The following is a 13,672-nucleotide window of genomic DNA, read 5'->3' as shown; positions in this document are numbered from 1 at the left end:
TTCCTGCCAAGTGAAAATAGCAGGGAAGATTAGAACCCAAGAGAGGTCAAAAATGTAATCAAAGCAGTTTTTTCTTCATTTCCCTTGTGAGTCCCAGGCAGATATTCCACCGTTACTGATAAGAAAAGCATAGGCTTTTGCTGCTGTGCATCTGCTCACCCTTTCCACTCCACCTCCTCACACATTTTCCTGGAACATTATTGGACTGGATCGATTGCCATTTTTGTCACCTCCCCAGTCTCAGTAAGCAGTCTCCCGATCATGTGATTTTTTTTTTCTCTCTTGCGACTTCCCAGTGTTTTCACAGCCAGAATAGGCTTGGAAGTCACTAGTGGGATTTAGGTAAAAACAATGACTGCAGATGCTGGAAACCAGAGTCTAGATTAGAGTGGTGCTGGAAAAGCACAGCAGTTCAGGCAGCATTTGAGGAGCAGTAAAATCGACATTTCGGGCAAAAGCCCTTCATCAGGAGACTGCTTACTGAGACTGGGGAGGTGACAAAAATGGCAACCGATCCAGTCCAATAATGACCCAGGAAAATGTGTGAGGAGGTGGAGTGGAAAGGGTGAGCAGATGCACAGCAGCAAAAGCCTAAGCTTTTCTTATTCCTGATGAAGGGCTTTTGCCCAAAACGTCGATTTTACTGCTCCTCAGATGCTGCCTGAACTATGCTTTTCCAGCACCACTCTAATCTAGATACTAGTGGGATTTAAATGAAACTTGGGCTGAAACAATTCATGCTGCATTTCTTGTACAGCAGTTGAGTCACTAATCACATCTGATCTGGAGGTAAAATTAAGCTGTTGAATCTATTATCCATCACTGATGTAAATGAGTCTTTAACTACATTGTAAATACTATAAATCTTGAAGTCATGCCTGTTGTTGCTGTGCTGTTTTGTGTTTTTGTTTTGTTGTGGGTAAGACATCACAAGTTACCTTTGAGTCGGCTATTTATTAAGACATTTCACTATCAATCAAGTATTGCAACAATAATTTAAACTTTATTGCATGCAGCAACAAAATAAGGCCCTTCATTCAGATTTCTAACGTTGACAGCGTTTTGCCTTCATGACAGTGTTTTCAATGCCATACAGGCACCTTAGAAATACCACAATCCTTCGATGAACAAGTGGGAGATGATTCCAATATTAGATCTACATGGGTTTGCAGCCTTAACATTGTTGCCTTCCATAATTCAATTGAAACATTCATTGAAAGTTTTGCTGGCTTCTTTGTTGGATCTTGCAGTCAGCAGCTAAGTCAAAAAGTATGTATTGATTCCTGGTATCTGATGAGTTAATTCATCACAACCCAGATGATGTTAGGCCACTTTCATTGGTCTCTGGATGCACTACTGACAAATGGAAAATATGCCAATCTTTCAGTGTTCTCTGTAGGAAGTGTGCATGTGTGAGAAGGAACATTGGATTCAGTAATATTATCTGTCATACTAAAATACATTGGGCAGCACAGTGGCTGAGTGGTTAACATTGCTGCTTCACAGTACCAGGGACCTGGATTCAATTCCTGCCTTGGGTGACTGTCTATGTAGAGTTTGCACATTCTCCCCATGTCTGCATGGGTTTCCTCCCACAATCCAAAGATGTATAGTTCAGGTGAATTGGCCATGCTAAATTGCCTGTAATGTTAGGTGCATTAGTCAGGGTAAATAGGGTAGGGGAATGGGTCTGGGTGGATTACTCTTCAGAGGGTCAAAGTGGACTTGTTGGGCTGAAGGGCCCGTTTCCATGCTGTAGAGAATCTGATCTAACATTAAGTATTGTTTTGGAAAGACACTTTTCCTTCGCAGGGTCTCAGTGCTTTTAGGAGTGGATAACAGGATATAAATTTTGTGAAGAAAAATTGTTCAGGGCCCATATTACTTTAGATAGCATGAAAATCTGTATGTTTTGTGTAACCCTTTATAATTTATCCATTTCATCTACTAGTTTGCTACTGCATTTGTAAAGGTAATTATGTATAGTTTGAAATGCTTTATCTGGTGTCGTAATTCTGGTGACATTTAATATCAACTAGGCAATAAATCAAGATCCTTGTAAAGTCCACCTACATTTATCACAGCTGAAAGTGCATCCATTCTAAGGATTTTATGTACGTTACCAATCAAAATTATGAAAGTATGATTTGGTTACATGTTTATGAAGGTCAAAAACTCTTAACAAGAAATTAGATTGTGCAGAAGGTATAGAGAAGAGCAATGCACATCTCTGGGCAAGCTCAGGAGAAATTAATGTGGAGGAGATTGTCACTGCCGTCAAAAGCATCTGTTTCTGAGGTGCTCTCACACCCATTTGCAGAAATTTTATTTTCCTGGGATTTTTATCGTTCTACACAGGTATGGTTATGGCAAATGGAGGTCTTGTGAAACTCATTCATTCTCAAGGTCACTAATGTTGCAGATTCTAATTCAGTAAAAATTTAAAGTTTAGCTGGGCTAGAGCCAGATAAATGAGTCAACAATATATCTGCCCCAAGATGATCAGAAGCTAATCATTCTTTTGACAGTGATTGAATCCATACTGGATCTTGTACTTTTAAATGACATGTTTACATAGCAAGAGGACCTGTGATATTTCAATTTAAAATTGCAGTTGTTCCTTATCATTGTTGCTCCCATTTCCCAGTTAAACAAATCTTGATTTTAAATTTCTCTTCCTTGTTTCAATTCCTTCAATGAATGAAGAAATGGCTTTAGCTGATCCTATCTCTGTAATCTTCTCGAGTTAACAATCCTCTAACTTCTTCCTCCAATTTTGGTCTGTTGTGTACCCTCAGTTTTAATTGCTGCACCATTGGTGGCCACGCCCATAGCTGCCAAGGCTTTGAGCTCTGCAATTTTGTCTAAATCAATCTTTGACTAGGTTTTGGTGCCTATCCTCATATTTCTTGGGTGGCTCAGTGTTTGATTCTGCTCCTGTGAAGCACTTTGTGATGTTTGACTGTGTTAAAGGCACTGTATAGTTACAGTCGTAGCTGTCACAAACAACAGCAATTTTAGGCTGAGCTAAATTTGAAAAGTAATAGTGAACCGATTTGATCCAAAGAGAATAATGTTTCTTGTGTTGCAAGAGTGATTGACCATTGTGACTGAGAAATAACCAGGGTTGTGCTCAACCCCGCTATGTGCCTTTCTGATGAATTAAATCTCCAGAACTATCGAAAAAAGTAGTGAGCAGCGATGTAGGATTTTCTTTTGATAATGCAGTTGCACTTGATTATTGTCGTAATGAACTATAGAAAAACATTTATTTTTCATTTTAATATTAAATCTCTGATGTTGGTGACAGACAATGCATAAAAAAAGCAAAGTCAGAGAGTTTAATATTTGAGCTGAATGGTAAGTCTTTGTGTAATCTGACATTAGCCCAGATTCTGCAGTTTGTTGATTTATATCAGAGATGAAAAAATATGGGGACAGTGGGCGAATTTGAAAGTCCACAAAATGAATTCACACATGGGATAACTAATTGGGAAAATTCGCTGCCTCAAATGGAACGGAAGTGGTGAGATACTGCTTCCATAGTTACAGGGTGGTTCTCTCCAATGCATGCTGATGATAAGCTCATCAGAGGGCATGGGACAGAAGCAACCTGTCCATGAAGGGGCAGCGATCAGTTAGGTAAGTAATGATGGTAAGTCTGGTCAGGACGAGTGTAGGTGGAAGGTAGAAGGCAGTTGCTAAGAAGTTTAGGGAGGGCGAAGGAGGCTACAAGAGGAGACTGGAGAGGAGAAGCAATCTGCAAGAATGTTATGGGGGAGATGGAGGTCACAAGAGGGGTAGCAGGTAGCCTGCAGAGGAGAGTGAACTTGTCATCAATGAGATACTCAGCTAACTCTAATCCAATTTAACTTTAAATCAATGAGACCATGAATTCTTTGCAAATAAATGTGGAATCTCTAGTTTAATACTACGTTATGTTCAGGAGCTACTGGACTTGGGAAAATTATACTGTATCCTATTGAATTGAACGTGGTTAATTACTAAATTTAAATCTGGGATTAAGATCTGAGATGCAATATAAAGGTTGTAAGTGCCTGGAAAAAAAATTTGTAGTTTTGTGCACATTTGATGGAATTGCATTAGTTGTGATCTTAAGAAAATGTCTTTCAGGTGATAGTTTTTTGTATGCAGAAGTGTGTGTGGGAGTTCTTTTGAAAATAAAACTTCTGTGCTAAACCTGTTGCCTTACATTGATTTAAAGATTGTACTGTTTGGGAAGTTAATGTTTTCCTTGTATTGTGGCATTAAACTTAATGAGGAGCTGGTTATTAATGAGAATATTGATGAATCACTATAATTCTGCTAGTGAGCTTTGAGAAGATTTGTAACTCAGGTCTGTATGTAACCTTGCTCACTGAGCTGGAAGGTTTGTTTTCAGACATTTCATCACCATACAAGGTAACATCATCAGTGAGCCTCTGCTGAAGCACTGGTGTTACGACCCACTTTCTATTTATGTGTTTAGGTTTCCTTGGGTTGGTGATACCATTTCCTGTGGTGATATAATTTCCTGTGGTGATGTCATTTCATGTTCTTTTTCTCAGAGGATAGTAAATGGGGTCCAAGTTGATGTATTTGTTGATAGAGTTCTAGTTGGAATACCATGCTTCTAGGTCTAGCTCCTAGAAGCATGGTATTCCAACTGGAACTCTATCAACAAACACATCAACTTGGACCCTGTTTACCACTCTCTGAGAAAAAGAAAAGGAAATAATATCACCACAGAAAATGATGTTACCACAGGAAATAGTATCACCAACCCAAGGAAACCTAAACACATAAATAGAAAGCAGGTCATAACACCAGTGCTTCATCGGAGGCTTACTGATGATGTTACCTCGTATGGTAACAAAATGTCTGAAAATTAACCTTCCAGCTCAGTGAACAAACATCATCCATAGTTCTGCTTTTCTGTGAATCCAATTACTGCATATGTCAAGACAAATATGGTAGTATTGTTACTAACTCATTGCATCACCTCATTAATTAGGTGAGAATGAAAACGTAGCCCTGGAAAATCAAAAAATAGAATATCGAAGAAATATCCTTGAAATACTTATTTTGTCTCCTGCATCATATATTTTGCTTTTAACACTTTGCATTAAAGCTTTTGGGAGTGAATTTAATTACTACTAGGAGAGTGGGGGATGTAAGTGCATGATAGTGAAGAAGCACTGATTCTGCATCCTGTTTGAAGTTCCATTTCCTCAACTAATACCTGCACATGCCAAAGTTAGATTTCACCTCGAAATAAAAAAAATGGCAGGGCAATAGGTCAAGAACCATTGAGGATGATGTATTATTATTAGAAGGACATGAAATCTGAAAAGGTTAGAAAAACAGAGATGTAAAGGTCAGTTTTATTACTGTGGTACAATGCAGAAATCCTAGTATGACATATGTAATGTATTATCAATGGGATGTCAAGATAATTGACAAAAGAACCAGAGGAGGGAGATAAGATAAGCAGGATTTGTTTTACAAAGTGAGGTGTTATAATCGAGAATGCACAACCTGAAAGAAAGTTGGGAGCAGATTTAGTCATATATTTCAAATAAAATAATTGAATATATACCTATAAAACCAATTTCTAGGTTATAGGAAAAGAGCATAGGAGTATGTCTAATTGAATACCTCTTTCAAAGAGCAAACATAAGCACAATAGACTGAATGACCGCCTTTGTGTTGTGAGGTTCTATGGGGATAAGTTTTTTAATCCCAAAAATGGAGTAGGTTTGATTAAGGTAGGATTTTTTTAAAAGAAACTGAAATCTGTTTTTAATTCCTGAAGTGTCTTAATAATTTTCTTATGTTAACAGTACTACATAATTTACAAATTGCTGTAATTGCCATTTTATATTATATTAAATTAGTATTTGACAAATCACATTACTTGAATGCAGCATATTAATTTTCACTTCTTTCAAATCTTTTCAGCGTGAAGATGGTGTTGTTGTGGACCCTGGGTGATATCTTTAAGACAACCTACTTCATTATTAATGCAACTCCAGTACAATTCTGGATTTGTGGAACTGTTCAGATTTGCATTGACATTGCAATTTTCTTTCAGGTGTTCATCTATGGACAAGGAGATCATGAAAAATATATGTAACAAGATTGCATAGTGACAGAGAATGGCTGCCTGGGCAGCAAAATATGATGCACAGTGTGGCTTTAATATGTTTTTCTTGCCATTTCTATGGAAGAATATCCTGTGGTATCACAGTATTGAAAGTATCCAAAGTGCCTTAACCAAAAAACAACTTCTGCCATAATTTATTTCCTGTTGCTGTCCAAACTTTTCAAACATAAACCAAATCATACTTCCAACATGTATGAAGATGAGGTGTCTTTCAATGTCTCATCACTTAGCTATCTGCCAATGAGAACAGCAGCAACAAGAACAGAGAAGTATTCACCATTGTATATGATGCATTAAGGTCTGACATGATGAATGTTGCATGTTTATTTGAAATACTGAAAATAGTCTTGTTTGATGTCCTCTCCACTGTTTTATTCCATTTCTACTTTCTCTTTGTATTTCATTGTCTTCTTTAAAAAAAATCAATTATGCAGCCTTATACTTGGCCATTCCCCAAGCAGTATATTGGTTAGTAATCAGCCATTTGGTACAGCAACTAAACATGAAATTTAATTTGGTATAATATAAATGCACAGTGAAGCCTTTGAGTGAATAATTGGAATATTAACCTTGAATAACGAGTGTCATAAAAATGGGCATCATTGCTGAAAACAGTTCAGATTCTAAAACCTATTTTTATTGGAAAAATGTTTTAAAAGATATTTCCAGCTTAGTCAGATTTTTTTTAAGTACCCTAAAGGAAACTAAAGCCTCCTTTTGCCAAACTGTTAAGACAACAAAAAGAAAATTCTGTTATAAAAAACTAACTCTCATTTAGATACTAATTTAACAGTTCAACATAAATACACTCATTGTACCACTTCTGGCTCAAAAATACTCTACACATTGTGCCTCTAGCAATACTTCAGTCATTAGATCCAAAGCTTGTTTTCTTTTGAAATATTTCTTGTCTGTCTGAGATGGAATTTAGAGACTTTTTTTTCTTTAATGTTCAGAGGTGACTGTCTGTCTCCAGTTTGCAGAAAAGATGTATGTGTGACTGTGCTGCCTTCCTGCTTTTGCCAATGTGAGAACCAGGTCAATGCAAGCCTTAGCCTCATTAAAATGGCTATAGATTGACTTATGAGCTGAGCTGGCATATCAGATCAGGTCAGTTTGGTGAGACGAGGTGGATTCTTGTTTCCGAGGTAGGTCTCAAATGGGGCAGGAGGGCAGCATTTGGTAGATGCACAAGGAATACTGTGTGGAAGTCACTCTGGTTTGTTGGATTGTTTTGTAAACTGCTACCAGGGGTCTCCTCAGAACTGCACTGATTAGGCTTCATAGCACCCCCTACCAGTGGTGCATACCTAAAAGTTACCATTGAGTCCCAGAGCCAGCCATTTCTCATACTCACACATTCTCCTGCCTGTTTCAGGTGGGCAGTATATTCACACAATAGGCGGGCTGCCTGAAGATTCCATTGGATCATTCCCAGCCAACTCCCACTCCCACCCATCAAACTGATTTTCAATTGCTGGCCATTTCTTTTTCCAGCAAAGAAAGGACAGCCAACAATTGAGATTCGCCATCAATATTTCAGAACAAGGGCTCTCAGAGTCATAAGTGTGGTGCTGGAAAAGCACAGCAGGTCAGACAACATCCGAGGAGCAGGAAAATTGATATTTTGGGCATAAGCCCTTCATCAGCCTTCAACGACTTTCAGAGTTATGTATGAGCATTGTTTTTTTTATTTTGCTTCTAACACTCACTTTAAGCTGTGAGCAAAAATTGGAAAAAAATAACAAAAAAGAAGTCTAATAAAACACTGGGACTACAGTAGCACATGAATACTGTGGCAATGGGAGCAGGTTAGATGCTGCAAACGTACAGCAAGGAACTCACTGCCTTACCTTCCAAAGCCTATGCAAGGCACAAATTCAGTGTGTGATGAGACATCCCCCTCTCACTTGGAAGAGTGCAGCATTCAACTAGCTCTTCACCATTTAGGACAAAGCAGACCAATTTTCTCCCTCTACCACCAAAGCACAGTGGTAGTGGTGCGTAGCATCTACAAGATGCATGGTAGCAATTCACTCAGATCTTTAGCTAGCATGCTCCAACACATGATCTCTACCACCTAGAAGGATAGGGGAAGCAGATACATGGGAAAACCATCATCTGCACCACCATCTACCAACTTGGACACTTGGACGCCATGCTAGTTTGGAACTTTATCATGTTCCTTCACTGTCACTGGGTCAAAATCCTGGAACTTCCTGTCTACTATTGCTGTGGGTATACCTACTCCACATGAACTGCAACAGTTCAAGAGGAAACTCATTCCTACCTGCTCAGTGGCAACTAGGGATAGGCAATAAATGCTGACCTAGCCAGCAATGTCCACATCCAATGAATGAACTAAATAGAAATATTCAGTTTGTCAGCCAGTAGCTGCAGAGAGAAAAATATAGTTAACTTTTCAGGCCAATGACCATTCATCAGAACTCAGACTCCACAGTATTTTGCTTTTTTATTAACTAAAATACTGTTACTACTTTAATTTATCAGTATCAGCATATTTCCCTTTGCCTTAACTTTTAACAGACCAGAGTACATTATGTGGAGTTCTATTATCTGATCAAACTATTAATAAGAAGTTAATTCTAATTGTGAAATCCTAAAATTGTAATTGCAACATTTTACTGTTTGAGAATCCACATCAATTTTATACATTTCCCTGGTGCTGTTTGATGTCATGGTATCAATTTGAAAATATAACATTTGTTTTTAACTTCTTTCCATAACTGATTAGTTCCTTTACATCAGGATATGAAATGCAGGATATTCTCAGCTGCTTCACCAAATTATCATTATACCTTTGGGAAGAGTCTGATGGATCCATTTGAAAAATGCCTAAATATTTTGGAAATCCCATTTATCCTTTTTAAAGCTAGACCCTTCCCAACCAGTATTTCTAAGCAGGTTCATTTGTGAATGGGAAGTCAATGGGTTGTGAGTTCCTCATTCCAGATTTCACCAGTGTAAATTTGGATGTGAGTAGCCCGTTATATGAGGCATAAGAACCTTCAGTTTGCCAGAGATGAGGATTACCAGAGGAACTAGCCCCAAGAGATCAATGAAACTGATAGAATTGCATGGGATCTCTGAAGAGCAACACCATCATTTCTGAATGAAGTTTGGTCCTGGGCTTCATAACCATCCCCTCTTCTGACCTTCCAGATGGAAGTCAGTTGAACTTCCTACAGCATGAGACAGGCAGGTGCCTATAGTCAAGCTCATGCTCCCTAACTTAACCAAACACCAGCCTACCACTGTAACTGTGAGAGTGTTAGTGCTACACTGTGTCAATGGTGAAATACCAGAGTAATTATTGCAATTGAAACATTTATAATTTGGGGGTTCTTACGTCGGCTTTTCATTTATTTTCATCTGTAACATTTTGCACAAATATTTTTTTAAAAGTATGCTTCCAATATATATTTAAGTTACATGAATAAAGTAGAATCTACGAGTGCAATGCAAAAGTTAGTTAGATGGTTTGTGCATAGGCAATTATAGATGGTGAATTTTTTTCCTCACCATTCAGAAAGGTTTGATTTCTTAGTTTATGCTGTTACAGAATGTCCTGCCAGTGATTCTCAGGTTCAGCTTCACTGAAATCCAGCAGGACTGGGCGACTTTATATTACATAATTCATTATGTTTTGTGAACATGAGTCATACACTGACAGTGAATTTACCTAAGATGCCTATGCCAATTATTGTCTTACAGATTGACTTTGGACTGTTACCTAATACATGCATCTATAAGTAAAGATGATATTACAATAACAACTGAAAGAATGTTATATATTGATGTGCTTTGTCATTGATTGACATTGATCCATCATTTCTTTTTGCCAAAGCCTTTTAATAATTTAATGATGTTGATCCTCTTTGGCTGTTTTAATGTACAGATTCTTGCAATATGCAGAAACAGTTTTCTTGTGTAATTCCTGTCAGTATAATCTGAAACATGTTGGTTCTATCCTTTTAAATATTATCATAAATAAATATCTGCCATCACTGCAGGATTGATTTCACTACCCATTGTAGCCAGGCGCTTAAAAAAAATCATGTAAAATGACTAGCTTTAATATAACGATGTAACATTTTAGTTCAGCTATTCATTCATTTATGCATGATAGACTTTTATATTCAGCTTGATAATAATTAAAGGTGCTTTATTACAGAACAAGTATTCTTTGAAGGCATTCCTGATACAATGTACAACTTACGGTGACTGAACAAGTTTGTACATATTTCTACTGGATACCGCAGTGAATTTAAGGCAGTGACTACTCTCAGATTTTAGGTTATACTGACAGAAACAGCACAAGAAAAAGTTAAGCTAACATCTGATTTATGCCAAGAGAAATATCTTGCACAACTAAAACTTAATCACAGCTGCTTGAATCTATATTATCTCCCAGTGGTGGTGCTTCACATCTAGTTTCCATTGATGAAATTCTCTGTCATTTTATTACTTGGAACGTTTAGAGAATTTCAGCTACTTAGCTAATTATCACTTGCTGAAACAGGATTGCCAGAACAAACAGTTGGCAGTGAAAAATCTGAGACTTCCTTGATGATGTCCAGTTTTGCTTTGTATGCTGCCAGTATCACTGGAGTCTAATCTGTGAGATATCTATGACATTTCTAGATTTCTCTGGTTGGATTCTATTATACCACCTGTTGTATGCAACAGAACCAATGAGCTTTTCCCTAGGGTTATGTCTCACAGTACAGTAAGTGTTACTCAGAAGAATGCAGGAGGTGGTTTTGTGAAGATGCCAACTTTGCCAACCTTGTCAGATGAGCCGATCATGTTATTGAGCTACAATGTTATCAATCCTATCTGTTGAAGTCCAAGCTAAGATTCTCAGAATTTCTTCAGATGTGTGCTCAAACATTGCAGATGAGTTTATATCAATCTATGCAAACAAGTATCTTTGTTTCTTTTGAATTCTTTGGGTCAACATAACTTTTGATAATATTTATATATACTATCCTGTTTATCTTCAAGTATTGTTTTGTAAAGAAGAAAGAAATTGTGTTCAGACAAGTAAATGTCATTGTGCAAAATAGCAGGAGAATGCTGCATTTGATGTCATGCTTAATATTCCATTGTTAATATGGATAACAGTATCAGATTGCTGTATTAAAGCACTTTGTAAAAATATTTATCTTTGTTCATATTAGTGAATCATTAATTGTGGATTTTCCAAAAGCAATTTGGAACCCTGCACTGCCCGGTTTTACCTCCTTCCCAAGATCCACAAGCCTGACTACCCTGGCAGACCCATTGTCTCAGCATGCTCCTGCCCCACTGAACTCATTTCTAACTACCTCAACACTGTCCTATCCCCCCTAGTCCAGGAACTCCTCACATATGTTCGAGACACCACCCATGCCTTCTACCTCCTCCAAGACTTCTGTTTCCCCAGCCCCCAACGCCTCATCTTCAACATGGATATCCAATCCCTCTACACCTCCATCCGCCATGACCAGGGCCTCCAAGCCCTCCGTTTCTTCCTCTCCCGACGTCCCCAACAGTACCCTTCCACCGACACTGTCATTCGTTTGGCCGAACTGGTCCTCACCCTTAACAATTTCTCCTTCGAATCCTCCCACTTCCTCCAGACCAAAGGGGTAGCCATGGGCACCCGTATGGGCCCCAGCTATGCCTGTCTCTTTACTGGCTACGTAGAACAGTCCATCTTCCGCGAGGTGGTTGAGTAATTCATCAACTTCACCAACACATTCCACCCTGACCTTAAATTTACCTGGACCATCTCTGACACCTCCCTCCCCTTCTTGGACCTCTCCATCTCCATTAATGATGACCAACTTGACACCGACATTTTTTACAAACCCACCGACTTCCACAGTTACCTGAATTACACCTCTTCCCACCTTACCTCCTGCAAAAATGGCATTCCATATTCCCAATTCCTCCACCTCCGCCGTATCTGCTCCCAGGTGGACCAGTTCCACCACAGAACACACCAGATGGCCTCCTTCTTTAGAGACTGCAATTTCCCTTCCCACGTGGTTAAAGATGCCCTCCAACACATCTCGTCCACATCCCGCAACTCCGCCCTCAGGCCCCATCCCTCCAACTGCAACAAGGACAGAACCCCCCTGGTGCTCACCTTCCACCCTACCAACCTTCGCATAAACCAAATCATCCGCCGACATTTCCGCCACCTCCAAACAGACCCCACCACCAGGGATATATTTCCCTCCCCACCCATTTCCGCCTTCTGCAAAGACCGTTCCCTCCATGATACCTGGTCAGGTCCGTTTCCACCCTCCCATCCTGGCACCTTCCCCTGCCACCGCAGGAATTGCAAAACCTGCGCCCACGCCTCCTCCCTCACCTCCATTCAAGGCCCTAAAGGAGCCTTCCACATCCAAAGTTTTACCTGCACATCCACCAATATCATTTATTGTATCTGTTGCTCCCAATGCAGTCTCCTCTACATTGGGGGGACTGGACGCCTCCTAGCAGAGCGCTTTAGGGAACATCTCTGGGACACCCGCACCAATCAACCACACCGCCCTGTGGCTCATTTCAACTCCCCCTCCCACTCTGCCAAGGACATGGAGGTCCTGAGCATCCTTCACCAATGCCTGGAGGAAGAACGCCTCATCTTCTGCCTTGGAACACTTCAACCCCAGGGCATCAATGTGGACTTCACCAGTTTCCTCATTTCCCCTTCCCCCACCTCACCCCAGTTCCAAACTTCCAGCTCAGCACCATCCCCATGACCTGTCCTACCGGCCTATTTTCTTTTCCACCTATCCAGTCCACCCTCCTCTCTGACCTTCATCCCCACCCCCTCTCACCTATTGTACTCTATGCTACTTTCTCCCCACCCCCACCCTCCTCTCATTTGTCTCTCCACCCTTCAGGCACTCTGCCTGTATTCCTGATGAAGGGCTTTTGCCTGAAACGTTGATTTCCCTGCTCCTCGGATGCTGCCTGAACTGCTGTGCTTTTCCAGCACCACTCTACTCCAAAAGTAATTTAACCCTAATATATGAGTTAAATTTAAGTTAATAATGCTTTGAATTGAAACAGAACTAAGAATGCATTCAGTTTGGTCTTGATGCATGAAACATAGGAACGAAATAAAACTTTTTTAAAATTGCAACCTGCTGGTTGTTGTGGAGATTGGCAGCTCATACATTTGGTGCTCCTATCCCATGATTTGATTTTAGATAAAGTATTTAAGGTCAAGTATCTGCTGCATTGACTGGCTGCCTCTTTGTGCCATCTTGAGTTAATAATAACGCTATGACATAAGGAGCAGGATTAGGCCATTCAGCCCCTGAAGCCTAGCCCACCTTTCAACAAGATCATGGCTGATGTGCCGCAAGTCCCAACTTCTCATGCACCAGCTCTGCTTAGCCCATCAAATCCCTGATATTCCAAACATCTATCATCTCCTTTCTAAATCCTTTCAGTGATCTAGTCTCCACTCTCAAGGATAAAGAA

The 13,672-nt window shown here is 39.6% G+C and overlaps 1 protein-coding gene across 1 annotated transcript in view; it reads left to right on the top strand.

Moving 5' to 3' along the window:
• Window positions 1–11,277, top strand: part of LOC140496331 (solute carrier family 66 member 2) — a 73,365-nt gene extending 62,088 nt beyond the window's left edge. The window contains exon 4 of the mRNA XM_072595942.1: window positions 5,962–11,277. Within this exon, the coding sequence (XP_072452043.1) occupies window positions 5,962–6,136 (175 nt within the window). The 3' untranslated portion in view covers window positions 6,137–11,277. The remainder of the gene's footprint in view (window positions 1–5,961) is intronic.
• The last annotated feature ends 2,395 nt before the right edge of the window (window positions 11,278–13,672 follow it).

The sequence above is a fragment of the Chiloscyllium punctatum genome, chromosome 26 (assembly GCF_047496795.1).
Source record: "Chiloscyllium punctatum isolate Juve2018m chromosome 26, sChiPun1.3, whole genome shotgun sequence".
NCBI lineage: Eukaryota > Metazoa > Chordata > Chondrichthyes > Orectolobiformes > Hemiscylliidae > Chiloscyllium > Chiloscyllium punctatum.
Note: the sequence above shows the minus strand (reverse complement) of the source record. Positions and strands in the feature narration are given on the sequence as shown.